Below are 25,567 nucleotides of genomic sequence, written 5' to 3' on the forward strand. Positions count from 1 at the left end.
TTGGGGTTAAGTAGTCCAATGACCTGACCTCCCAAGCCACCCGCAGGGACCAGGTTCTTATTTAAGGGAACCCAGCTTCCTCAGCAAACATAATGTGTGCTCTGTGTGGCTCTGCTGGGTGCTGAGGGAACCCCCAGGGTGCAGAGCTCCCTCTCCTAGGCACACTGAAGCAGCCTAAACCCAACAGCCAGGGAAGCCAGAAGCACAGCTCAGTGTAGCAGAGACCCCTGATACAGGGAGGATGGGGGACCCAGAACTTACTGTGGGCACTGGAGCCCACCTGTGCATGACGGTCAGAATCCCCTGGATTCTACAGGAGGGGGACGGTCAGAGCTCATGGGGTTGGGACTTCTTAGTAGGAAAGGGTCCGAGTGTCCTAAGTGTACGCACGGAGAGGAGGCTGCAAGGGATGTCCTGTCTTGGAGCACCAGCCCGCAGGGTGGATGTCTGGGTGGTCGGCGTCAATCCAGAAGTCATAGGCGTGACTCCAGCCATCGAAGTGGAGCTGTGGAGGAAAGGCCATTGGCGGTCAGGCGTTCCTTGAGCAGCCCAGCTCAGCCAGGAGATCCTCCAAGCTCCAGGAGGTTCTCTCTGTCCCCCGGGTCTGTCAGAAGCGACATCCTGGATTGGAAGGACCAAGCAGCCAACCTCACAGTAACCCGCCTCCACCACCACATTTTCCAAGGGCATCCTTCATTAAGTTACTGGCATCTTCCATCAATCTAGGCACAGGACAAGGGTCATCAGACCCACGTGGAAGGCTCAGAGAGGGTAAAGGACTGGTCCCAGCTCATCAAGATCACTCACGGACGAGGGCAGAGCGAGACCCAGGATCTTCAACCTTGAGTATAGAGCTCTCCTCCCTACAACCTGCAGCCTCCCTTACGTTTGGCTCCTGCCATGCCCTTGACCGCAAAGCTGTCAAGAATTCCTGCCCAGACAGCCTGTGCACTCCCCAATTCAAGGGGCCCAGAGCCACCTTTATCCGATGGTCCTCCACGTCCTCCACACTGGCCACGCGCACCAGGGCTGGGTTCCTGCGGTCCACGGCCTCCAGTTTCATGTTGACCAGAAAGCTGTGTGGGGGTCGCTGCAGGGGGACAGCAGCCTTCAGGCCAACGCCCAGCTCAGGGGGGCCGAGGCCCCAAGGACAGAGGCCAAGTCCTGTGCCTTGGAAATCATGGTGTGCCAAAGGGGCAGCCTTCCATTGGGCTGGCTGAGTGTTCCATGCCTTCCCAGAGGTCAACTCTGAGAGCAGAGAGAGCTGACTCACCACCTTGAAGGCCCAGGTGGGCACAGCAGATGCCCCGGTTTCTTCCAGATACTTCTCCCAACAGAAGCTATCAGGGTCTGGGTAGTCTGGAGGAGAGGATGAGAACAATGTCTCGGCATCCCTGCACACCAGGGGAGCTCTCTCTCCCCAAAACAGGACCAGGAGCTCAGAAGGGGTACAATCCCCCTCACCCCCAGCACCACCAGCACCAGCTCCAGGCAGGGGCTCCTGAGGCAGAGGGGCACTAACCAGAACTAAACACATCACCACCCCACAGTTCACTGTGGGTTCCTGGGCTATCTTCCCCCCTCCCCAGCCCTACTGCTGCAGCCCTAGCCCCAGCCCCCATGGGAAACTTTCTTTGCTTTGGATTCCTGCTGGGGCTGGGGAGGGAGTCATTTAACTTTCTTCCTTAAACCTCAACAGAATCGGGGGCTGACAGGTCTCTCTTGACATCAAAGACTTCTCAATTCCCAAGCCAAAAAGATGAGGCTCTAGGACCCAGATCCTAAAGGCCCTGCTACTGAGGCCCTGTGAAGGGGTTGGCAGAGGAGAGGGCTGTGGGGCCAGGCCTGGGAGGGGGTATCTTCTCGGACAGCAGGGTCACCTTGTGGAGGGGTGAGGGGCTTTCCTTGCTTCTGGCACCAGCCCACCGGGTGGATGTAGGGGCTGCTGGGGTCACACCTGAAACCGAGAATACTTCACTGTCCCAAGGGCCACTCAGGACGAGGACAGCACGGCCTCAGTGCCCATCCTCATTTTGCTGCTTGGCGACAGCTACACAGATGGCTGGTAAAAAAGTCAGAAAACTGCAGCATTAACTACAAACTATAATAAACCATAATATCGCAGGGAAAACCATGAAACACAGCAGCTTGCTCATCCTAACCTTGGTATTTTTAGATGAAACATCTGATATTACACCGGGTTGCTGAGGATACAACAGATCAAAGCCACAGGACAGTCAGTGAGCCCCAGAGCAAATATCAATGTCAGGACCAGGCAGGGGCCACATGGGGCCTAAGGTCTGAAAGCCCTGCCTTGGGCCCCAGCCTCCCACCCCCCAACCCAAGGCCAAGTCTGGGCCCTCTCACTACCAGTAGTCGTAAGTATCATCCCAGTTGTCAAAATGCACTAGGAAGCGGCTGTCCACCACGTCGGTCACGCTGGCCACACAGACGAGGGACGGGTTCATGCGGTCCACTGCCTCCAGCTTCATGCCCACCTGGAAGCCCAGGGGTGGGGGGCTCTGGGGGCAAGAAGAGGGGCTGCCATGGCCAGCCCCAGGCTGGCCAGCATGAACCCAGAACCCCCTGGCCCAGGAAGGAGGAAGTTCTCTAGGAGTCATCCCTGGGGTGGGGTGGGGAGCAGGAGAGAAATCAGCTGAGAAAGAGTGTCCCCCAGGGCAGAATCCTAATCCCCAGCCCTGAGCCACTCGGGAGCTTCTGCTCTCCAAGGGGCGCTAACAGGCAGCCTCACTGAGCTGGACGCGGAGGGACAGGCAGGAAGTTACACATTCCCCTAGAGTCCGTCAGGGTGAGCACAGCCTCTCCTCCCCAGGCAAGCCTGGCCAAGCTTGCACTGCTGCCAGCTGGGGCGTCTGGGTCAACACCAGGGCACTGGGGAGGGAGGAAATGACATGACGGGGGAGAGGGAAGGGAGGGCATCTGTCAGGCATAAGCTTCCAAAACTGTCACCTCCCTGTTGACCTTTATCACAACCCCATGGAGACAGGTACGATCATCTCCATTTCAGAAGGTAAATAACTTGCCCAGAACCACAATGCTAGTCAATGGTGGGACCAGGATTTAAACAGTTTGACTTAAAAGTCTGGATTCCCTGTCCTCATAGTGGGTAGAATGCCCCCAGTCACCTGGGATCCTGGGGCCAGACCACGGTGGGGGAGTAAGGGTCCCTGTCTGCCTGGCACGGGACCCTGCCCTTTTGATATAGTGACAACTTTAACGGGGGTTCCCGAAGTCTCTCGGACCTTTGGCTGGGGGTCAGGAGCTACTTTAACTGCTGGATAAAGCTGCCAGCCGCCTTGAACAGAGAAGAAGGCAAGGAGCGAGTGTTGGGACTAAGTGGGAGAGCTGCGGTATGGGTCAAAGGGAAGGAAAAAGCAGCTTCCAGAACAGAGGCTTGGTCCTTAACACCAAGACCTACAGAGCAAACCAGAGCAAGAAACCAGCACAGTGACATCCCTGGGCCTGGGCCAAGCTGGTGGCCAGGGACTCGCAGGGGGTGCTAGGAGGAGAGGGCTTCTGCAGTGGGGTGGAGGGGAAAGCAGGGCGGAGGGGAAAACTGGGTGGAACCTATAACCAACTCCCCCTCTGGCCCTGGGCCAGCCCAGAGGCCCCGCCTGCTGGGTGGGAGGGACCAGAACAAAGCTGAGAGCACTGGTAGGAGCACTTTCTCCTGGAGGAGTCCGGACAGCCAGGCCCGAGGCAGGGACTCTGTCCCAGAGGGTGGTGTCCACTCTTGCCCCAGGGGCACTCACGTGGCTCTGGCTCACGAACAGGTGCTTGGGGGCGGCCTGAGCTCGTGTGCTGCGCAGGTACTGGCCCCAGCTGAACTCCTCCTCCTTGTAACCTGGGCCCCTCAGTGGGGGAAGAAGAGAGGGCCGTGCAGACAGAGGCTAGGCCGCAGCAAGGGTGGCCCGTACCCAAGCACCAGAATAAGGAAAGCCCAAGGACCTCCCAACCCTCAAGAGCCCACCCGGGAAACCCTGCTGAGGCAGGATGTGACCTGGGTAGACACCCAAGGGGCAAGCGCAAAGCAGAAGCCTGGGTTCCTAGTCATAGTGGGACTGCATGAAGGCCAGCTGTGGAATGGGGAGTAAGGAAGGGCGACTGACGGGCAACAAGGGGAGGTCACTGTAAGCAACCCAGCCAGGCCTTACCTTTGGGGGGCTGCAACTTGTGTCCAGTCTTCTCGAACCAGCCGGCAGGGTGAATGTCAGGGGAGTTGGCATTGATCCAGAAGTCATGGCACTCGGAATACCCATCAAAGTGCAGACGTAGGCGGTAGCCACACACCTAGCCCCATGATGGGGAAATCACAGGGACTCTGACGCCAGCAGACACCCACTCCCTCCCCCTCACCTCTCCTAGCCCAGGCTGGTGGTCTCAAGGGTCTCAAATGCTAGCAGATTCCCCACCCCACCACTCTTCCCCCGATCCCAAACATGGCTCCGAGCTCTCTCATCCCACGTTGAGGACAGATCAGGTACTCATGAGCCCTGAGCTCTGGGTGTGACAGGCGGAGTCTAGGACATCCTCTTGCCCTTTGGAGCCCTGGACAGAACCCCACGGGCACCTACCAAGGCTCAGGCCTGTTCAGGGCCGCTGACAGCCTTGCCTTCTGCTACCATGTCTCCCTGCTCTCTGCTCACACACTGCTCTGACCTCACCAAGCTGATGGCAGCTCCTTGAACGTGACACCCTTGTCCATGCCCCAGTACTTTTGTTCCTTTGCTACTTCTGCCAGGAACACCTTACTCATTCACAACTTATCCCTCAAGGCTCAGCAGGAGGGCTTTCCTCTATGAAACCCCTTCTGCCCCCTCGGTGCTGCCCTGCGCAACCTCAGTTGCTCCACTCTCATCCCCGCCGCCCCTGCCCGCCTGTGCCGCACGTTGCTGTGTTTCTCTCACTGATTCCCACACCACAAGCTCCCAGAGGACAGGACCTTGGTTGGACACACACACACATCCCTGCTCTCAGCCCCTCTCCTCCTCGGGCTGCCCCCCGCCCCTGCATGGAAGGACACACCATTCAGTAACGTCACCATGCCCAATACTCTGGTGTTTGTTCCTTTCTTAGCTTTCTGTGTGTTCCACCATAAGCCCCTAAAGATTGTGCTTTCTGAGGGCAGGTCAGCATTTCCCTCATCCAAACCAGGCCCTCCGTGCCCCCAGCAGTCCCCGTCGGTCTACCCAAAGAGACATCGCCAGAATGTGGGTGCCTGCCTCAGCTCACCTCCGCCACGGTGAGGATGAAGTACATGGACGGGTGTTGAGGGTCGATGCCTTCCAACTTCATGCCCGGTCTGAAGCCATTCTTATTATGAGTGACGGCCTGGTACTGTCAACGCACAGATTGGGGAGGACCCAGCCTCCATCCAGCCTTATCCTTGCCTAGTGGGCTTGGGGTGAAGGAGCGGCCTTTAGGCCCCACCCGCCTTGTGTTACCAAAGGGTAACTTATTTGGGGATCTTCAGTGCAAGGAGCAGGACAGACCAGCTCCTGAGTCCTCTGAAAAATGTCTAAGTCAGGGCTGGTCTAAAGGGCTCCCCCTTACCCACGCCATGGGAAGATGAGCGCACAGAACTGGGTAGAAGGTGCGAGGGTTGCAGAGTCCACAGGTGCAGGATGGGCAAGCCTGGGTCCCACCCCTCTACTTTCTCCTACCCTGAAAGCCTCTCACGGTGAGTCCCTTTTCTATTCTGGGACCGTGAACAGTCTCTCCCCCTTCTATTCTGCCAGGTTTTTTTGAGGGATATCAGACACACAATACACCAGAAGGTCTCAGTTTGGTAGTGAGTTCCTGGCCTGGGCATACAAGCTCTTCCCAGGTAGAAATTATCCGACTCACGTCCTGGAAGAGGCTGACAGGGGCAGTGACAGCCTTCTGCTCCTCGAGGTAGGACTCCCATGACCAGCCTTCTTTCTTCTCCCCTGATGCTGTGAACAGGAGACAGACAGACTGACCCCTGGACTGCTCCTAACAGATTCTTCTTCTCAGTTTCCCCCGAATCAACTTTACCTTACCTCCAAAACAAACCCTTGTCTATGGCTGTGTGCCGCCCTCTGGGCCCTCCCAGCCATGATGGCCCCAGACCCAGGGGCTCAGACTTTAGGTGAGCCTAATCTCCAGTGGGGCTACGCCAAATTCTGTCCGCCCTATCCCCCGGCCACTGTCAGGAAAAGTACTTTGGACTATAGAGCACGTAACTGAGGTTACAAAGTCTCAGTCACAGAGGGACCCTGCTCTCTGACAAAGCTGAGTGGCAAGTCATGAGCCAGAGGACTTCATTGCCTAAGCTCATGGGAGAAAAGAGGAAGAGAGAAAGGAAAGAGAAAACATGGAAGGAAGAAGAAACAGAGGAGCAAGATCACAGGGAAATGAGAAACTCATATTTCCATCCTTCTTCTGAACACAGAGGTACACACAGAGACACAAATACTTATCCATGTGTCTGGCGTGCCCACAGAATAGAGACAGATTGTATGGCCCTCCCAGACATACACACGCTGTATGTGCACGCGCACCCCCCCCCCCCAAGCACATGCACGCACGCTACAGCCCGGGCCTACAGCCCTCAGAGCTCCAGGTCCTGGGGAGTGCGAGGGGAGACCAAGTCCCCTGAAGGAACTTCAGGTTAGCCTGTGGTGGGGACCTGGCCAGCAGCAGGGAAGAGAAACATCCTTTAGAGACTAGAACAGCTGGCAACTTGTGAGGTAGGCTCACGAGGTCAGCCTGGGCTGCCTTCAACTGAAGGCCACGGACAATGAAAGAGGCAACTACTTGCAAAAATCAATTCATGTCCCTTGGGTAAACAGCTCCAGCTTCTTCTAGTAACTTCTCTGCCCCCCCCCATTTTGTCATCTGCAATATGCAAACGACTTCATCTACCACAGGGAGTCGTTGGGAGGAGTAAATGAGATGCTGGGAATAAAAGATCCTCACGAAATGCAAAATCTGGTCTTGAGTTTCTGGATTCCCAGGGCCCCCCTGGTCTGTCTGACCTGGATTCTAGCTCTGCCATGCTCTGGCCCATTTGGCAACTGCCCTGGGTCATTCAGATATGGAGGGCTCTGTCACTCACAAAGACGCTTTTTTCTTTAGTTGGAACCTAGGTGGCTAGAAGCTCCTCCCCGGGAGCTACCTAAGGTCTGGGGTCACTGGGCTGAGCCTGACCCAGCTGGGCCAGAGCAAGGATTTTCTTCATCATCAAACTCTCAGACACCCACAGGGACACACCAGACAGAGCACATCCTCTGTCCTGAGTGAAATCTAGATTGTTCCAAGAACACATCACCTACTGTGCTCCATCAAGAAAGCCTTGCTTCTTCCACTTGGCCTTTCTCCAGACTTCCTGAACATGCCAGGGGAGAGAGCAGGCTTCGGGACCCCAGTCTTCGGGACAGTTTCTCTGTCTCTCGCCACTAGTTCCACATCATCCTGGATAATATCTCCCCACTTTTTCCAAATCGCCACTTCTATCACTAGCCCTTCCCAGCACCCATCCCTTTCTCTCTAGAGATGAGATGACATTCTTCTCTACTCTTTTCCTCACCCTAACATGAGCCACTTGTATGATTTCTCCCCTCAGGCACCTCTGCCCCTCCTTGGTCCGAACTCCCAAGTTCATTGTCTGTTGGCCGTACCCCAAAGTGGCTGAGTCCAAAGACCCCCGTGCTACAGCAGAGGCCTCTGACTTCATCTTCTGTCCCTTGGCCTCCCAACCCCCAACCTTGTCATTGGCTCTTTAATTATCTGGATTCTCTCACTAGTCATGATGCATAATAAGTATACAGACGGCGCAGTTTGTTCTCAAATGCCACTTCCATTAACCTTAACCATTCCTTTACCACTGAGTGGGACCTCCTGTGTGACAGGGCTGGTGCCAGAAACCAGGGGTACAGGGATGCCTCAGCGACTTCACATCCACGGACCCCTTTATTCCTCATACAATGCCTTGAGGAAAAAGGTAGGATTCATAGTAATCCTTTTCACAGATGAGAAAAGAAATTATCCAGGGGCACCTGGGTGGCTCAGTGGGTTAAGCCGCTGCCTTCGGCTCGGGTCATGATCTCAGGGTCCTGGGATCGAGTCCCACATCAGGCTCTCTGCTCGGCGGGGAGCCTGCTTCCCCCCCCCCCCCGCCTGCCTCTCTGTCTACCTGTGATTTCTGTCTGTCAAATAAATAAATAAAAATCTTAAAAAAAAAAAAGAAAAGAAAAGAAAAGAAATTATCCAGAATCCATTAGAAAAGGGGCCTGATTACTAAACCTTTCAGTCCTGATTAGACCTCCCCTCCCTGACCAAAACCTCAGCCTCCTCCAGTTGCCTGCATCTGTCTTCCATGGTGAACAATGGGCTGAGCTATTAGGTACAACCTCCAGACCAGAGAAGTCCCAAAGCTCCTGGGTATGGGTGTGCGGTCTGTGTGCTGCACACAGACACCCAGCCAGGAGGGTAAATGTGGGCTGACATTCAACTGGGGTTCCTTGCGGAGCCGTGTTGCTGTCTACTCAGGTTGCCTTTTTCTAATTGGGTCTGCTCAGAAAGCGCACTTTTTACGAGGTGTCCCAAGGTATGGTACAGACTCCCTATGGTCCTGATCCTCTCTTGACTTCCAGAAATGCTCCTTTGCTTACTCCTGCTTCCTTAGACCTTAGCGCTCTCGGCTAGCACTTTCTTTGGCTAGCCCAGGCTGTCCAAAACTAAGCTCGTTGCTTCTCTGGCCTTCTTGGTGCAGTCTATTTCAGTCCGTGGCATCCGTTCAACCAGCCACATAAGGCACGGACTTGGGAGGGATCCTTCAGGTCTCTCTTTTCTTTTCTTTTTTCTTTTTTTTTTTTTTTAAAGATTATTTATTTATTTGACAGAGAGAAAGAAATCACAAATAGGCAGAAGTAGGCAGAGAGGCAGGCAGAGAGAGGGGGAGAAGCAGGGTCCATGCTGAGCAGAGAACCCGATGCGGGGCTCGATCCCAGGACCCTGGGATCATGACCTGAGTCAAAGTCAGAGTCTTACCCCACTGAGCCACCCAGGCGCCCCCAGGTCTCTCTTTTCACCCCCAAGTATCCTTCAGTCCCTGAGACCTGTTGACTCCAGCTCTACCTGGCTCTCCAACTATCCCCACCTCTCCGTGCTCACTGTTCGTCTGGCTTTGAACCTGGTCCAAGAGCCTCTGGATTGATCTCTCTGCCTTAGATTCAGTCTATTACCAGAAAAGCTCTAAAATAAAACCAGTTTATTTCTTTGCTTTAAAGTCCATGATGGCTTTTGATTTACAACCAAAAAAAATTTAAAAAATCCAGACATCTTTCTGCAGCATACGGAGCTCTCTGTGAACTAGCCTGATCATGCGTTTCCATGACCCTGGGTGCTTCTGCGGATGTGCGCACCCTAATCTCTCGCCCTCATAGATCCCGCCCATCCTATCCCTTTACCACAGATCCTGTCCCATCCCATCTTCTTCTCATCCTTCAAGACCCAGCCATAGCTCTGGCACCTAGCACAGGGTTTTACACAGAAAGATGATCACCGAATGTTTGTTAAATGGATGACCAGAAGGGTGGATATATGCATACATGGATGTACGGATGACTGAATGCATGGATGCTTGGATGCGTGGACAGATGGATGCAGAGATGGAATGTCACCCCACCTACCTACCCCATGAAGCCCTCCTTGACTATATGAGGCAGTTTGTTCTGTGACGGTCCTTCGTACCTACACATCTCAAACACAACACTTACTCTACCATTGCATGGTAACTACCTGTTCATACATCTCACCCTGACATCAGACTACAAGTTTTCTAAGTGCTAGTACTGTGTTTTGCTTAGTCTGAACTCTTCTATCTCAATAGAGCTGGGGGAAAAAAAGAAACAAAGGGAGAAGGCATGCATAGTATTAAGAGAAATAAAAAAAAGGGATATCACCACATATCCTGCAGACTTTAAAAGATAAGAGGGTATTATGAACAACTTTACATCCTTCTGACACACTTCCTCCTGCATCACCCAGTCTCAGGCCCACCTCTGCGCACTAGTGAAGTTGTTCTCAAGTCACCAGAGCCACAGTCCAGTGACTTTTTCTCATTCCTCAACTCTCTTGAACTCCATGTGCTACCAACACCCCTTCCATCTGCGCATTTCCTTCTTGCCGTGCTCTCTTAGCTATATCTTCCTCCTCTTCTTTTGCCATTAGTGGTTCTTCTGTCTCTGACCCCAACCCTGCTCCTCAATGGTGGATCCCTCGAAATACAGTAATTCCCCCTGATTTTCTCTCTTTCTGCTCAATCTCTTAGGAAGCTTCTTTGGCACTTCTTCAGTCATTTAAGTAGAGAGAATTTGTTGGGGCACCTGGGTGGCTCAGTTGGTTGAGCAACTGCCTTCAGCTCAGGTCATGATTCTGGAGTCCTGGGATCGAGTTGCACATCAGGCTTCCTGCTCAGCAGGTAGTCTGCTTCTCCCTCTGACCCTCACCCTCTCATGCTTTCTCTCTCTCATTCTCAAATAAATAAAATCTTTTTTTACGAAGAGGTTTTTAAAAATTTATTTATTTGACACAGAGAGAGGGAGATCACATGTAGGCAGAGGCAGGCAGAGAGAGAGGGGAAAACAGGCTCTCCATTGAGCAGAGACCCCAATGCGGGGCTCAATCCCAGGACCCTGAGATCATGACCTGAGCCGAAGGCAGACACTTAACCATCTGAGCCACCAGGTGCCCCACAAATAAATAAAGAAAATTTTAAAAAGAAAAAACATTTAAAAAAAGAGAAAGAAAGAAAAGGAAAAACATAGAGAGAATTCACAAATGGTTCTAGCCAGACTTTCCACTGGTAACACAGAACTGAAGAGCGTGAGCTCCAAAATGATATGGTTTACTTTTTACCTGGCCTTCAGTTTCCAGTAAATATAAATGGACCTTCTGAAAACCTAATGAAAGCCATGGACCATCTCCCCAGAAAAATAAACAACAATTCACAGAATTTTGCATGTAAATTTGGACTAGGGACCTCAGTTAAAAAGCATCTAGAAGAGTCATACTGATTAATGACTTATACTAAATCCCACGCTCATTCCCAATTTGTTCCCCAGCTCTGTAAGGGATTCCTTGTATTTTGATTAAAAAAATATGTTTCTTCTATGTCATTAAAAAATGGCATGGCTCTGAATAAACTTTCTTTCTCCAAAGAAAATATATACATGGCTAATAAGCACATGAAAAGATGCTCACCACCATTAGTCATCAGGGAAATGCAAATCAAAACCACAGTGAGCTACCCCTTCACACCCACCCGGATGGCTATAATAAAAAAAGATAAGGGCGCCTGGGTGGCTCAGGTCATGATCTCAGGGTCCTGGGATTGAGCCCCGCATCCCGCTCTCTGCTCAGCAGGGAGCCTGCTTCCTCCTCTCTCTCTGCCTACTTGTGATCTCTGACTGTCAAATAAATAAATAAAAAATAAAATCTTAGAAAAAAAAAAAAAAGACAACAGCAAGCACTGATGAGGGTGTGAATAAAAGGACCCTCATATGCTGCTGGGGTGGGGGAGAGAAAACGGCACAGCCACTTTGGGAAACAGCCTAGCAGCTCCTTGAAAGGCTAAACGTAAAAAAAAAAAGCTAAACGTAGAGTTACCACATGACCCAGCAATTCAGTCCTGGGTGCATACCCAAGAAAAATGAAAACATATCCACACAAAAACTTGTACACAGGGGCGCCTGGGTGGCTCAGTGGGTTCAAGCCTCTGCCTTTGGCTCAGGTCATGATCCCGGGGTCCTGGGATCGAGCCCCGCATCAGGCTCTCTGCTCGGCAGGGAGCCTGCTTCCTCCTCTCTCTCTGCCTGGCTCTCTGCCTACTTGTGATCTCTCTCTGTCAAATAAAGAAATAAAAAAAATTAAAAACAAACAAACAAAAACTTGTACACAGCATTACTCATGATAGCCCTGAAGTGGAAGGAACCCATATACCCATCGATTGACAAATAAAGTGTGATACAACCATACAATGGACTATCCTTCAGCAGTAAAAAGGGATGAGATACTGATGCATGCTACAATGTGGATAAACCTTTAAAACACAGGGCTAAGGGGCGCCTGGGTGGCTCAGTGGGTTAAAGCCTCTGCCTTCGACTCAGGTCATGATCCCAGGGTCCTGGGATCGAGCCCCGCATTGGGCTCTCTGCTCAGCAGGGAGCCTGCTTCTCTTCCTCTCTCTCTGCCTGCCTCTCTGCCTACCTGTGATCTCTGTCTGTCAAATAAAAGAAAAAACAACAAACAACAACAACAACAAACACGGGGCTAAGTGAAAGAAGCCTGTCACACACGGCCATGTATTAGATGATCCCACTTATGTGAAATGTCCAGAACAGGCAAATCATATCCACAGAAAATGAACTTGGGGTTGCCTAGGACTACAGGAGGATGGTGGTTTGGGGGGAATGACAGCTCATGGGTACAGGGCTTCTTTTTGGAATGATGAAAATGCTTTAAAACTGAATGTGGTGATGGTTGCACAACTCCATGGATACACTAAAAACACTGAATTTGTATAAGTCAAATGGGTGAATTACATGGTATGTGAATTCCATCTCAATAAAGCTGTTCGACACTACTTTGTAAAGTTATGTATGAAGCACTAACTGCTTAAAATGGATAAAGTCGACATCATCAAAATGAAAACATTCAGTTCCTCAAAAACCATCATTTAGAAAGGAAAAAACAAGCCACAGAGTGGGAGAAAATATTTGTAACATATACATATGACAAAGGACTTATATGCTGAATATATAAAGAATAGGAAGAAGATAAACAACCCAATTCAGAATGGATAAAAATGTGGGGTGCCCGGGTGGCTCCGTTGGTTAAACGTCCAGCTCTGGATTTTGGCTCAGGTCATGCTCGGGGTTGTGAGATCGAGCCCTGCACTGGGCTCCGTGCTCAGCAGGGAATCTGCCTGAGATTCTCTCTCATCCTCTCCCTTTGCCCCTCCACCTCTCGAAAAAAAATAAATAAATCTTAAAAAAAAAAAAAAAAAGAATGGGCAAAAACATATGTCTGAGGTAACTAAAGGGAGACAGAACAGGAATTTTGGGGGGCTGCTCTGAATCTGAAAAGGCTGTAACAGGTTGACTCCAAAGAACGCCACCACAGATACCTGATCTGGACGTCAGCAGAATGAGAGATGACGCAAGAATATCAAAATAGCTATTAATAACGACTTATATTGTGAAGACTTTAACCACGGTGTGTTGGAAAGATTCCTTACACGAAGCAGCCGTTGAAAACGTAATGTGGATACATGAGAGAGAGAGAGAGTCCAAGTGCATACATGAGTTACAAGGCTCTAACTCATGAACTACTGGAACATTCTGTCAGGACTAGACACATCAGGCCGTTCAGCATGAACCCAGGAGCTCGCCATCCAACTGCCAGAGTGTAGCTATAACGTGAATTCTCCACACACACAGGACACTCAAACAACCCTGCTACCCCTACCCCTCATGCCAGATTCTTCTGCCAAAAGACCCCAAAAACAACTGGAAAAAAACTGAGCCATACATGCAAACTCCTGCCAACTGATAGAGTAGCTTCCCTTGGACAAAGGAAAAAAGACACAAGGAGGAAAGTATCCAGAAATCAATGCCACACCAAAGTTTATTTACCGTTGAGATGGCAAGAGGTATGAATCAAAAGATAACCATACTGGCCAACAGGACCCAACTAAAAGAATGCTGATTAATGAATGGATTCCCTAAGTAAGAGCAGCTGAGCCACTGTCTTGGGTGGTTGGACTGTCTCCTTCTTCTAGGTAAGACTTAAGAAGCCATAAACCAACGAGAGCTATGTTTTCGGCTTCTGATGTGAGAGCCTTGGGTTGAGAGACAACAGTGAAAATGTGGTTTGCTTGCAGTGCGCAGAACTTCTAACAGGCACTGCAGAGTTCGGAGCCCAGGACATAGACTGGGTTCCTCTGGCTGGTACTGGATCCATCAAGGCAGAATGTCCTAAGAACTCACCTCATCCTCTGGCTCTCCTGAGACAGGAAGGACAGTCACTCAGGCAACTACGCCACAGTCCGAGCGGAATCACCAACACATACCTCATGCATTCCTGAACCGAGCAAACACTGAGAGTCTACGTAATACCAGTCGCTGAGCTAAGCACCGGGGATACAATGATTAATCAAATAAATTCAGTTTTGAGGGAGGAAGATAGACATTAAACAAGCTGATATACAGTACCTATGTGATTACAAGTGTGATGAATGTTACTCAGCTCCAGCTGACTGCTGTCACGTGGAAATGGAGAAGGCCTGAGGGCCAGAGATGACTATAAATGGCCTTTCTTTCCCCCTTTTTTTAAGAACCAGAAGGCCAGAATGGGGGCTCAGATAGCAAGGACAGACCAACGGCCAGCACAAACTTGCTCACACCACCAAGGGGAAGCCATGCCATGTGATGCCATTAAAAGCTGCTTAAGTCTTTGGGTTCCGAGCCTGGCTGTGAGGCCTATTCACGACTGGCTAGCACATGATACAATTCGTCTGCAAACACATATACTAACGTGTAAACCAGAAACATCGTGTCTCATTTTTCTCTCTTTCCCTCACACATACACTAATTTCTACTTATCTCTATATGTACAACACGCCACCACATACGTAACCCATACTTCCAGCCTCACACCTCCAAAGACGTATACACACATTACAGCAATGCAGACACACACGGAGACCACCGTACCAGACTGGCTGTTGTTCCACTCCTCACTCTCTGGGGTGCTAGCAGCCGGCTGTCCCTCTGGATCCTTTCCTTCTTCTTGCTTCTCCTGTGGAAGGCAAGCCTCATTCCTGTCCTCACGGGTTGGAGTGAAGCCCCAGACTTATTCCAGGCCCCCGCCTGGCTCTCTGGTCACATGGTATTCTGCCCCCAAACAAGTGGAATCTCTTCTAGATTACCAGCAGGAGCATGGCTCCAGTGAGCAACCCCCTACCACGTGGGCACAAACTCACATGACCATACAGCCCCTGGTTACACAGTCTGACTACAGTCCCCTCCATTCCTCAGACCAGCTGTGTGTTGATCTTACTTGTCCACTGGAATTTTCATGCTCTGTCTCTTCCAGCTTCTCTGCCTCTGGCTTCGTGACGGGGTTCCAGTGATGGAGCTTTCCATCTGCCTACTCATCTCCTTGGGTGCTGGTGTATGTGAATGTGACTTAGCCCTGACGCTAGACTGAGATGGGAGCTCCAGAAAAGCGGGAAGGTGATTTAATCATTTTCCTCTAACCCTGTACAGGACCTGAGTTAAAAACGGGACCCCAAAATAGGATGAGTGAGTCATCATGTGTCTTCTCTGGCCCTGCCCCACAGCCTTGATTGATGGAGAGGATAGTGGGAATAGACGTGTAGCCTCTAGCCTCCCCTTCCCCTCCCCACAGCCCTCTTCCTACCAAGGTCTCAGGCTCTGACTCCTCGTCTGATGGGCTGTGGTATTCCCTGCGCTTCCTCTTCTTCATGGGTTTGAGAAGCTCAGAAGCGCTGGTGCAGGAGTTCTGACCGGAGGAGTTCTCCACTATGACTGACCTGAGGGACAGATGGCCTGAGAGAAAGAACCACCCACCCTACACCACCCAGTCCCTCTCCTAAGCCCAGAACAGGGGGAATGGGATCCCTAAAGCAGAGCAAGTAGGGGTGCAATCCCCTCCCCCTTACCGCTCTTGGAACAGCGGCGGGCAGTCATCATTGGAGGAACCAGCAGGATCTGGAACCGCGCTTTGCTGAGGTCCACACTCCTGGCACTGACAGGTGCCATCATCTTCTGGGGGATCCTGTGGGGAATCTTCTGGAGGATCCTGGGGGAGGTCCGCTGTGGAGGCCAAAGGGGCCTCAGGCCGCCCATCCATCACAACCACACTCGGGCTCCGCCCACCTCGGAGCTCACGCCCCCTCAGGCTCCCCGGGACCTTCCCCCCAACAGTTTTTGCCATCTCAGGACCAACCTCTGGGTGCACCGGCAGAACCCAGGTCACCCACCCCAACCTCCCCCTGCAGCCCCATGAATACTCCTTAGGGAGCTCGGGCCATGCCCCACCCGGGCAGGGCCCCAGCCTGGGGACTGGGGGTTCCTACCCGGCTGTTGGGTGCCCACATCGCCACCTCCCGCCGGGGCCTCGCCATCTTCATATTCGGCCACACCTTCGGGCCGTAGCTCTGGGCTCGGGGGCTGCTCCGCTCCTACCATGTTCAGCGGTGCGTACTCGCTTATCCGGAACTGCAGCGTGGGAGGGTCTGAGGACGGGACTCCCGCACGCCCTCGACCCACCTCCGACCCGCAAGGTCCTCTCCCGCCGCCTTACTCCGCAAGGCTCGGCTCCGGGAGCCTCGCTCCAAGCCACGCCCCCGGCAGCCCGCCAGACTCCCAGCGCCTCCACCCAAGCCATGCCCCTAGAGTCCCTCTGTCAAAGCCGCACCCCAGAACCCTCCATCGCGGGCTCCTTCCTCCTCCCTCCCCTCGGGCCCCGCCTGCTGCCCGCTGGCCCCGCCCCACAAGTGCCCCTCACCGGCCCCTCCGCCAATCCCCACAGACACTGACCCGAAGGCCGCTCCCAGGAGGCGGGGCCGCGGCCTCCGTCCACTCCAGGAGCCGCACTGAGGTGGCACCGGAGCTGGCCGCAGGCCCGGGGCTTAACTGCGGCAGAACGGTGGCCGTGACAGGTACGCTGCCCGCCACTCGCTCCGGAGTGCCCACATGGATGGGCTCCCGTGGAAAACAGGAAACATCCAGGGCACTGCTGGGCAGGCCAAGGGTGGCCGAGCCGGCTACGAACAAATACACAGACATGACACAGGTGAGCCTGGCGGCCCTGGCCCATGCGTGTGTGTAGGCAGGTGAAAGTATGTCCTTCGCGGGATCCACACCTGCTTAGGCAGGTGTGGGGCTGCTCCTCCCCCCAGGCCCCTGGCTTGGCCCACCTGGGATGATGAAGGCGGTAGCGGGCAGGTGAGAGCTGGAACCTGGGCTGTCTCTGGCCACCAGGTGCACGTTGACCTCTCCTGTGGAGGGCCCCTTCAGTGTCCTCAGCATCTCCATTTCGGCATTCCCCTCCATCCTGGTAGGCCTACAAGCTGAACACGACCCCCACGGTGATCAGGGAGGGAAGAGCCTTCTTTGAGGAGGAGCTGGTCACCCTGTAGAGAAAAGCCTCAGCCCTGAGGAGAGCACGGTTTCTTAGGAGACCAACACTAAGTCTGGCTCCTGGTTCTAACCAGGTCACCCAGGTGAGGGCTCTGGCCAGGCCCTGCCTCTCCCCCGGACGGGAAGATGGGCATGTGTGAGGGTGCTTTGTAAACTGTGATGTACAGGTGCACCACTGACTCTGGGAGTAGGTCTCAGGCCAAGGTTCTGTCTGGCCAGCGTCAATGCAGAGCTCAGGCTAAGTCCAAACTCCCCTCTTCTCAAGCCCCACCTCCAGCCCCACTAGACTCTTCTTCCTGTGGGGACTTAGAGCCCTCAAGTACCAAACTCACTCTCACTCTTAAGGTCCATTTTCCTGGGAGGTCATTTTCCCAATCACATTCTTTGATGCCCCCTGGCCACAATCCTTCCAACCCTAAGCACAGAGTGAGCACTAGAAGGTCCGCTGAACAAACGCACACATGTGAAAAGCAAAGACGTGCTCTTGGAGAACCCAGATAGTGCATGACTCTTCCATATAATAAAGCAAGGGCAAGAAAGTATTTAATAAAGAGGTGGGTGGATAAGTAAATATATGGGGAAAAAAGACCTAATGATGTAACAACTATACTTAATAAATACCTATCATTTACTTAACTCCTAAAACGTATTGGCCACTGCCCTAGTGGCTTACCAGTCCAGGAGAATTTTCTGTGATGATGTAAATGTCTTATGCCTACATTGTCCAACACACTAGTAGCCACTAGCCACATGTGGTTCCTGAGCACCTGCAATGTGGCTAGTGTGAATGAAGAACTGAATTTTTTAAATCTTGATTCAAATTAAAATTTAAATAGTCACAGTGGCCATAGTTACTGTACTGGACAGCAAAACTTTATAGATAATATAATTGGCCTGTCGCCTCTATTTGCAAAACACCTCTCAGAGTCTGACTTCTCTCCATCTCCTTGCTGCCTTGCAAGTCCCAACTCCCATCAGCCCTCCTTGGACTTCAGAAACTGCCTCCTGCCTCCTACAGTTTATTCTCCAGTAGGAGAAAGCTTTAAAAACGTAAAACAGGGGCGTGGCTCAGTGGTTAAGCATCTGCCTTCTGCTCAGGTCATGATCCCAGGGTCCTGGGATGGAGCCCCACGTCGGGCTCCCTGCTGAGCAGGAAGCTTCTTCTTCTCCCACTCCCCCTGCTTGTGTTCCCTCTCTCACTGTCTCTCTCTCTCTCTCTTTGTCAAAAAAATAAATAAAAATCTTAAAAGAAAAAAAGATGTAAACCAAATCACATAATTTCCCTACCTAAAATTCTTCCATGGTTCTCCACTGCCCTTAGAATAAAATCAAAGAGGTTTACCCTATAGAATCTGACCCCTGTGTTCCTCTGACCTCATCGTCCACCACCTGTTCTCCACCCCTGACAAATATTGGTTTCCTTCTACTCACTAATAAACATGTTCACTGCAGAGCCCTTGATCCTTGTTCTAAACTCTGCTTAGAATGCTCCTCCCCAAGCTCTCTGCTTGGCTACCTGCTTTCCATGCTCCAGGCCTCAGCTCAGTGGTCATCTCCTCAGAAGAGGTCTTTCCTGGCCACTCAGTTTAAGCAGCACACCCCTCACCCATGCCACTACTGCTCATCCCATTATTGTGTTTCTTTCCTTTGCATCCTTCATTATAATCAGTAATGATCTTCATTTACTTATTTGTGTGTCATTAGTCATCCCTATAGAAATCTAAGTTCCATGAAGGCAAAGACTTTAATCCGTCTTGTTCCCTGCTATAGAGCCAGCCCCTGGAACAATGCCTACACACAGTAGGTGCTAAATAAATCTGTGTTGGATTTCAGTAATTTCAACGTGTTAATAAAAAGCTCTGGGTGTGTGATTGATTCCTGGTTGCTTTAAGGTGTTGACAGTCCTTAACAATGGCTTGTGGCATTAAGTTAAAGGAAAACATGGCCTCAGCTCAAGACAGACTTAAGACAGTGTGAAACTCAGCTCCAGGGGTGCCTGGGTGGCTCTGTGGGTTAAGCCTCTGGTTTCGGCTCAGGTCATCATCTCAGGGTCCTGGGATGGAGCCCCGCATAGGGCTCTTTGCTCAGCAGGGAGCCTGCTTCCCCGCCCCCCGCCCCCCCCCCCCCCCCCGCCTACTTGTGATTTCTGTCAAACAAATAAAATCTTAAAAAAAAAAAAAAAGAAAGAAAGAAAGAAAAAGAAACAGCTCCAGAGCTTAACTCATGGGGCTCTGAGTAAGAAACTTACCTGACTGAAGCCTCAGTTTCCTCGTGTGTAAAATAAATACAGAAATGATATCTGTCTCAAAGGGTTCTAGTGAATATCACATGTAAAAAACAGGTAAAGTCTTGGTAGCAGCAGGTCTTCAACAAACACCAATTCACTCCCTTTTAACAGAAATCCCAGGGGTGCCTGGGTGGCTCAGTGGGTTAAGGCTCTGCCTTTGGCTCAGGTCATGGTCTCAGGGTCCTGGGATCGAGTCCCCACATCGAGCCCCGCATCGGGCTCTCTGCTCAGCAGGGAGCCTGCTTCCCCAACCTCTCTCTGCCTACCTCTCACTCTACTTGTGATCTCTGTCAAATAAATAAATAAAAATCTTTAAAAAAAAAGAAATTCCAGGGAGCTGGGTCACTTCTGGTAACATAGAAGCTGCCTGCTAGCAGAGGGGGCTGCTCTCTCTCCCACCTCCTCCCACCTGCTGTTCCTGTGCACTCGTTTACTTTCCAGCTTTTCCTCTCTAAAACAGAGAGTCCATCCTCTGTATTATATCATCAGGTAGGTGAAGACTAGATATATAACCTGATTAATGAAGGCAATACTCAAACCAAGGTGTGTTTCCCTTTGTTAAGATTGTAAAATAGAATTCCCTGAATTTCAATTCTAATTATTTTGCTTTTCACAGATGATGTACTTGGACCACTTTTAAGTTCTTTTAGATAGAGTCAATCTTTTTATTCAAAACCTTGGCAGTCACTGAGAGTGCATGTGGTTACTCCTGGAAGAACTCTGTTCCTGTTTCAGAACCTCTCACATGTTTTGGGGATGTCCAGAAAGGGAGGCCAGGGGAATGGCCTTCTGCTCAGGGTTGTTGTCGTTGTTTCAGCAAACACTGGAGGGCAACTAGGTGTCAGCTCCATTCTGTGCTCTGGGAATACAGTCTCAAACCAGACAAAAGTGCTCTCACGAAACATATTGTAGAAATAAGGGGTGAAGTTGGGTTGGAGATGTAAACTGGACAGGCGTTGTGGATAGCTGGCATTGAAAAGCACAGAACTGAGTATAAAGAAACAGGTAGGAGCTTTGGAGCTCACCAAGATTTATAGGTTGGGAAGAGGAAGATCTGGTAAAAGAGCCTGCCTTCAAGTCAGAGGGAATCCAGAAGAGTCTGAACTTCTGGAGGACACAGGAGGAAAGTTTCAGGACCGTGGGACTGCTCAGTGTGAAATGCCCCTGACAGATCAAGTCAGATCTTGAGATCTGACCACTGACCAAAGGAGTCACTTCGGAGGAGCTGTGGACACATAAACCAAATTGGAGTGGGTTCTAGAGAGGGATCCTGGATTAGCTCAATGTTTACTGAACACCTACTATGCACCAGTTACTGTTCTAGGCAATGCAGATTTGTCACTGAACAAAACAGACAAAAACCTCTGCCCTCTGCCACAGACTCTACATTCTAGTGGAGAAAACTGATAATAAAGTTTGCGCCTCACAGAAGAATGAAAGATAGGGAAGTGAGCTGTGATATCAAGAGGAATGCATGGAATTGGGGGACGGCTGTTTGGAGAGTGATGTGGTCTCAAGGAAGGGGCGTGGTGTGTTTGTTGTTGTTTTTTAAAGATTTTATTTATTTATTTGTTAGAGAGAGAGAGAGAGCGCACACAAGCAGGCAGAGTGGCAAGCAGAGGCAGAAAGAGAAGCAGGCTCCCCACTGATCAAAGAGCAAAGCGGGGACTCCATCCGAGGACTCTGGGATCATGAACTGAGCCAAAGGCAGAGGCTTAACAGACTGAGCCACACAGGCGCCCCTGGTTTGTTTAAATAGGAGATATTAGAGCATGTTTGTATTTGATGAAAATGAGCCTACAGAGAGGAAAAAACGGTCAGTGAAGGGGAAAAGAATAATTCTAGAAGACAAGTCCTTAAATATGCAGGAGGAAAGAGGAGCTGGTGCATCTGAGCTGTTGGGACCCATCACACCTACTTGTGGCCTCCTGGCTCGCGGCACCCACTGCTTCCGTGTCCATCCTCCCCAGCTAGACCATGAGTTTTTCTGAGGCCCGTACCTGCCTTCTCTGTGATCTGAATTCACTCTTCCTCTCCCGCTGCCACCCCTTGTGTTTGCAGCTCATGCAGCATTTTCATAAACATCGTCTCACTCGGTACATACAGCAGCACAACCAGTCTGCAATGGCTCCCAGGCCCCAGCCACGTGCTAGGAAGCCATCTACTCCTACCCTACGGCCTGATCACACCCTCAGAACCCCACTCCTCTGTCCTCTGCACACACCTCTCCACATCCCATAGGTCTGGAAATATCTCAAGCAGCCTCCCAGATCCAGCTTGAGTGACACCTCTTCTCTGAGCTTTCCCAGAATCCACCCCCAAACAAAGTTAATCATCCCCTCGGCTGTACTCCACTCCACCACAGTCTAACTATGCATTAACTTGTCTGTCTCCCCCAGGGATGGAACAAAGCTGCCGATGTGCGAAAAGCCTGACAGGCCCGCTCAAATCGGCAGTGCATGAATGAATCAGAGAGCTGGGAGTAAAAAGTGGTCAACAGTGTAAGAAACAATGGTACTGAAATTCATAAAAGGTTTAGCCATTCTTGCCTTAGGGGCTGGAATTCGATCCACCCCTCCCCAAGCTGTTCAGGGACTCCGGGAGGAGGGGATAAAGTGGGAGGTCCCAGCTGCCCTGCAGGTTGTCAGGGGGCAGTCCTCAGCTTCTCTGGGAACTGCCCTTAGCCAGGGGAGCTGCCTCGCCCAAGTGCCCTCTCCTGGAAGCAGCCATCCTGTTAGACCAGCTGATAAGGGGAATGAAGACCTCGCCCCCTAGCCTCAATTTGAGATTATGTCAGCAGCGCCCTCCCTTGTCCACTCCAGAGCTTCCCCTGGGACAGGCTGGGGCCTGTCCCAGGCCATTGGCTGTTTAACTTCTGCCCACCACCTTGCTGTCTTCCCTGTCCTACAGGTGATATTCGCAAGGGCACTCCAGTAAACCTGCGCTCACATCTCCCTCTGGGAGTCTGGTTCCAAGGAACCTAACCCAAAATACCCATTTGGGTCCCCGGGCCAGAGCGGTGTCCGGCCCATAGCATATGTTCAATAAATATTTATTGCATGAGGATGTCCCTGTTTATTTTCTCGTCGTCTCTCTGCTAAGGTTCCTCCCAACCGCCTGCCCTTCAAGGCCTCGTATACAACAGACGCTCAATAAAAGCCCTGGCTATAGGGGTTGGGGATGGGGAGCGACACACACTCAGAGCCCGGGTCTGACAGAGCGCCGCAAACTTGGGGCCAACCCCCCCCCCCCGCAGCTGCGGCCGGGACGCGGGAGGCGGGGCAAGCCGCTCCGGGTCGGGACCACCGCCCGCGAGCCCTCGGGGAACCAGCACACAGGGCTGCGGGTGGGGCGGCCACTGACCCGTCAATTCCGCGCAACGGTTACTTTTTAAGACGCCAAAATGGCGGAATTCTTTTTATTCTTTCTCTTTATGGCAAAATAGTAATAATCCCATTTCCCGTTATAAAAATCGGAAATCAATGGTAGGAAAAAGAAAGTTTGCCAAATGACCCATTTCCTAAGAAACCTCAAAGCCCGCCCTCTACACCCTCCGTCGTATTAATGGAAAACTCTTAATTGACTGCATTTCGCTAAAAATCGGAGCCGCCGCCTCCCCCGCTCGCGGTCGCGGCCCCCAGCCCCGCTGCCGTTGCTCCCGCCCCGCCGCACTCTGCCCGGACCCCTTCCGCTCCGCTCCCCTGCTCTCCTCCCCAGCCCGCGCCCCCCGCCGGCGGCGTTCGCCATGGGCCGCGCGCTGGGGCCGCGCACCGGGCACTGGCGGCAGGGCGGGCGGCGCCCCACATCCCGGGCCGAGCCCCCGCCGAGGGCTCCCTACCTGCGAGGCCCGCCCGTGGCCGCCCAGCGCCGAGCTGCCGTCCGAGACCCGCGCCGCGCGCGCCTGCGCGCACAGGGGGCGGGCTCGCCTCCCTGCAGGACGCGGGGCGCGGAGCGCGCGCAGAGCGGGATCGGGGCGCGCGGGCCCGGCCGCGTGGGCCTGGTGGCTTCTCCCCGCCGCGACCAGAGGGCTGCGCAGGCGAGGCGGGTGGGGATTCATCCTGCCCTCCGCCGTCCGCGTCACGGCCAGCAGCGAGCAGGGGGCGCGGGGCCCGCCGAGCCGAAGAGCGAGCCTGCCGGCCCCCCGCTGAGTGGTCAGTGACAAAAGACGGGGTTGCGCTCCCGCACGCACGCCGGCTGGGTCGCTGAGCTGTCCAGTGCCTTCCCACCGCGACAGCTCCATCCCCTCCCTTGAGAAGTGGAGCCAGGGAGCGTCCGAAAACGGTCCCAGAGGGGGCGAAGGGCTTTGGGGCCAGAGGATAGGAGGCCCAGGGCAGCGGGTTCCGATTCAGCCCCTGACAGGCATACAGGGCCTCATTAGCCGCGCCTGCGTTTAGATGACCTATTGCCATGGCTTCTAGTGTGACCTGGAGGACCTCACCTTATCCTCCTGGTACTTCATTTCTCCATTTGTAAAGACTCACTGCTTCATGGCATATCGTTCCCGCTGCGGTGTTACCTTGAACAAGTCACTGCCGCTCTGTGCTTAAATATCCTTGATCTAACTAGTTACATCTCTGTTGTTGGTTCTTATAGCACAAAATACCTCCTTTCACACTTAACACAGCTGTAGCTTCACATAGATTTGTGTAATTAGAGAGGTTAAGAGACTGCAAGCTCGGGACGCCTAGGTGGCTCAATGGGTTAAGCCTCTGCCTTCGGGTCAGGTCATGATCCCAGAGTCCTGGGATTGAGTGCCCCATCAGCTCTCTGCTCAGCGGGGAGCCAGCTTCCCCTTCTCTCTCTGCCTGCCTCTCTGCCGACTTGTGATCTCTGTCCTTCAAATAAATAAAATCTTAAAAAAAAAAAAAAAGAGACTGCAAGCTTTAAGAGACATTTTCTTGTATCCTTAGCACTAAACTGGATACTGAGTGGGTGCTCAATAAATATTTGCTAGTAATACGCTGCATGCAGATAACAGGGAAACTCTTGGTATAGCCTAGAGCTGGGGGCCCCCCTCCCACACAAAAGGATTAAACCTAATACCTTATTTTACAGAAGAGGACATGGAGGTCCCTTTGGCCTAAGGTCATGGACACAGGTCAGACCTCCAGACTCCTGACTTCAGTCCAGATGAGAAAAGAATTCCTAATTAATCGTAGACAAATTCCCCAAATTGTGATCATCGGGTTTAAATTTATGCAGACTTTATTCTGGTTGCTACACCAACGCATTACATGTGTTCTTCCTTGCTGCAATGTCAATTTTTAATCACATCTCATATTATTGGGAACAGAATAGCATAGTTGAGGATGCTGGTTGCCATAACAATAGTGGTCTCTTCATACACACCAATACACACACAGCCATCCTCTTTTTCTCTCCTCTCTATCCAGACTGCTTGTTCTAGATTTTCCAAAAGATTTATTTTAGGTATTGGATTATAAGAAAGTGATGAAACTACACAAACACATGGCTTCTCAATTACAAATGTGTCTTACAGTGATTCAGACAGACAAGTGGAATCTGAGCTAGCAGGATGCAGGAACCAACAGGAATTGCTGAGACATCATTGTTCTGCCCATTAACAGTCTTAACAGGTGGTCCTAGCACTTTCAGTAGTCTCGCTTTGTTGAACATCTTCAGGGATGGAGAGCTCCTCCCAAGCTGATGGGATTTGGGGATGGTGGCTTCTCCTAAGGCCACCCTTTGTTCCGCTGTTCCAGTATGCCTTTAGGAGCAAGGAAGCAAGTCCTGTCCTTCCCTCAAGTGACAGAGCCCTCTTGTACAAGTCAAAAACCTCCACTGTCTACTCCAAGTTGAACTTCTACCAAAGAATGGACCCAAATTTGTTTGAAATGTTAACAGAAGCACTGGGAAAATTGTTAAGCCCACATCTGTTTCTACAGAATTCACCATTGAGGCAGTCTATTTAGGAAAATCATTAAAATGTGCCCTTTTTGTTCAATGTGAACATCCTTCTGGTTACAACCTGACAGACTTTACTAATAGGGAGACTTTTCTAGCATAAACACCCCAGATTCGTGGGTAAAATATTACAAGAAAA

At 51.8% G+C, this 25,567-nt stretch overlaps 1 protein-coding gene across 8 annotated transcripts in view; it reads right to left on the reverse strand.

The window, feature by feature from the left end:
* The window catches only part of L3MBTL1 (L3MBTL histone methyl-lysine binding protein 1), a 36,322-nt gene extending 12,046 nt beyond the window's left edge, over positions 1-24,276 (reverse strand). For 2 of the 8 annotated variants that reach the window (XM_059133110.1, XM_059133113.1), the window contains exons 1-16: positions 23,342-24,275; positions 16,994-17,146; positions 16,614-16,840; positions 16,151-16,292; positions 15,734-15,887; positions 15,472-15,604; positions 14,763-14,847; positions 5,869-5,957; positions 5,254-5,358; positions 4,176-4,311; positions 3,774-3,865; positions 2,371-2,522; positions 1,881-1,957; positions 1,274-1,359; positions 980-1,090; positions 391-505 (exon numbers count right to left, since the gene is read on the reverse strand). In XM_059133110.1, the coding sequence (XP_058989093.1) occupies positions 391-505; positions 980-1,090; positions 1,274-1,359; positions 1,881-1,957; positions 2,371-2,522; positions 3,774-3,865; positions 4,176-4,311; positions 5,254-5,358; positions 5,869-5,957; positions 14,763-14,847; positions 15,472-15,604; positions 15,734-15,887; positions 16,151-16,292; positions 16,614-16,840; positions 16,994-17,146; positions 23,342-23,912 (2,428 nt within the window). In that variant the 5' untranslated portion in view covers positions 23,913-24,275. Of the gene's footprint in view, positions 1-390; positions 506-979; positions 1,091-1,273; positions 1,360-1,880; positions 1,958-2,370; positions 2,523-3,773; positions 3,866-4,175; positions 4,312-5,253; positions 5,359-5,868; positions 5,958-14,762; positions 14,848-15,471; positions 15,605-15,733; positions 15,888-16,150; positions 16,293-16,613; positions 16,841-16,993; positions 17,147-23,341 lie in introns of all 8 variants that reach the window. The other 6 variants (XM_059133117.1, XM_059133115.1, XM_059133111.1 and 3 more) reach the window with 5 other exon arrangements.
* Between the last annotated feature and the right edge of the window lie 1,291 nt (positions 24,277-25,567).

The sequence above is a fragment of the Mustela lutreola genome, chromosome 9 (genome assembly GCF_030435805.1).
Source record: "Mustela lutreola isolate mMusLut2 chromosome 9, mMusLut2.pri, whole genome shotgun sequence".
Classification (NCBI taxonomy): domain Eukaryota; kingdom Metazoa; phylum Chordata; class Mammalia; order Carnivora; family Mustelidae; genus Mustela; species Mustela lutreola.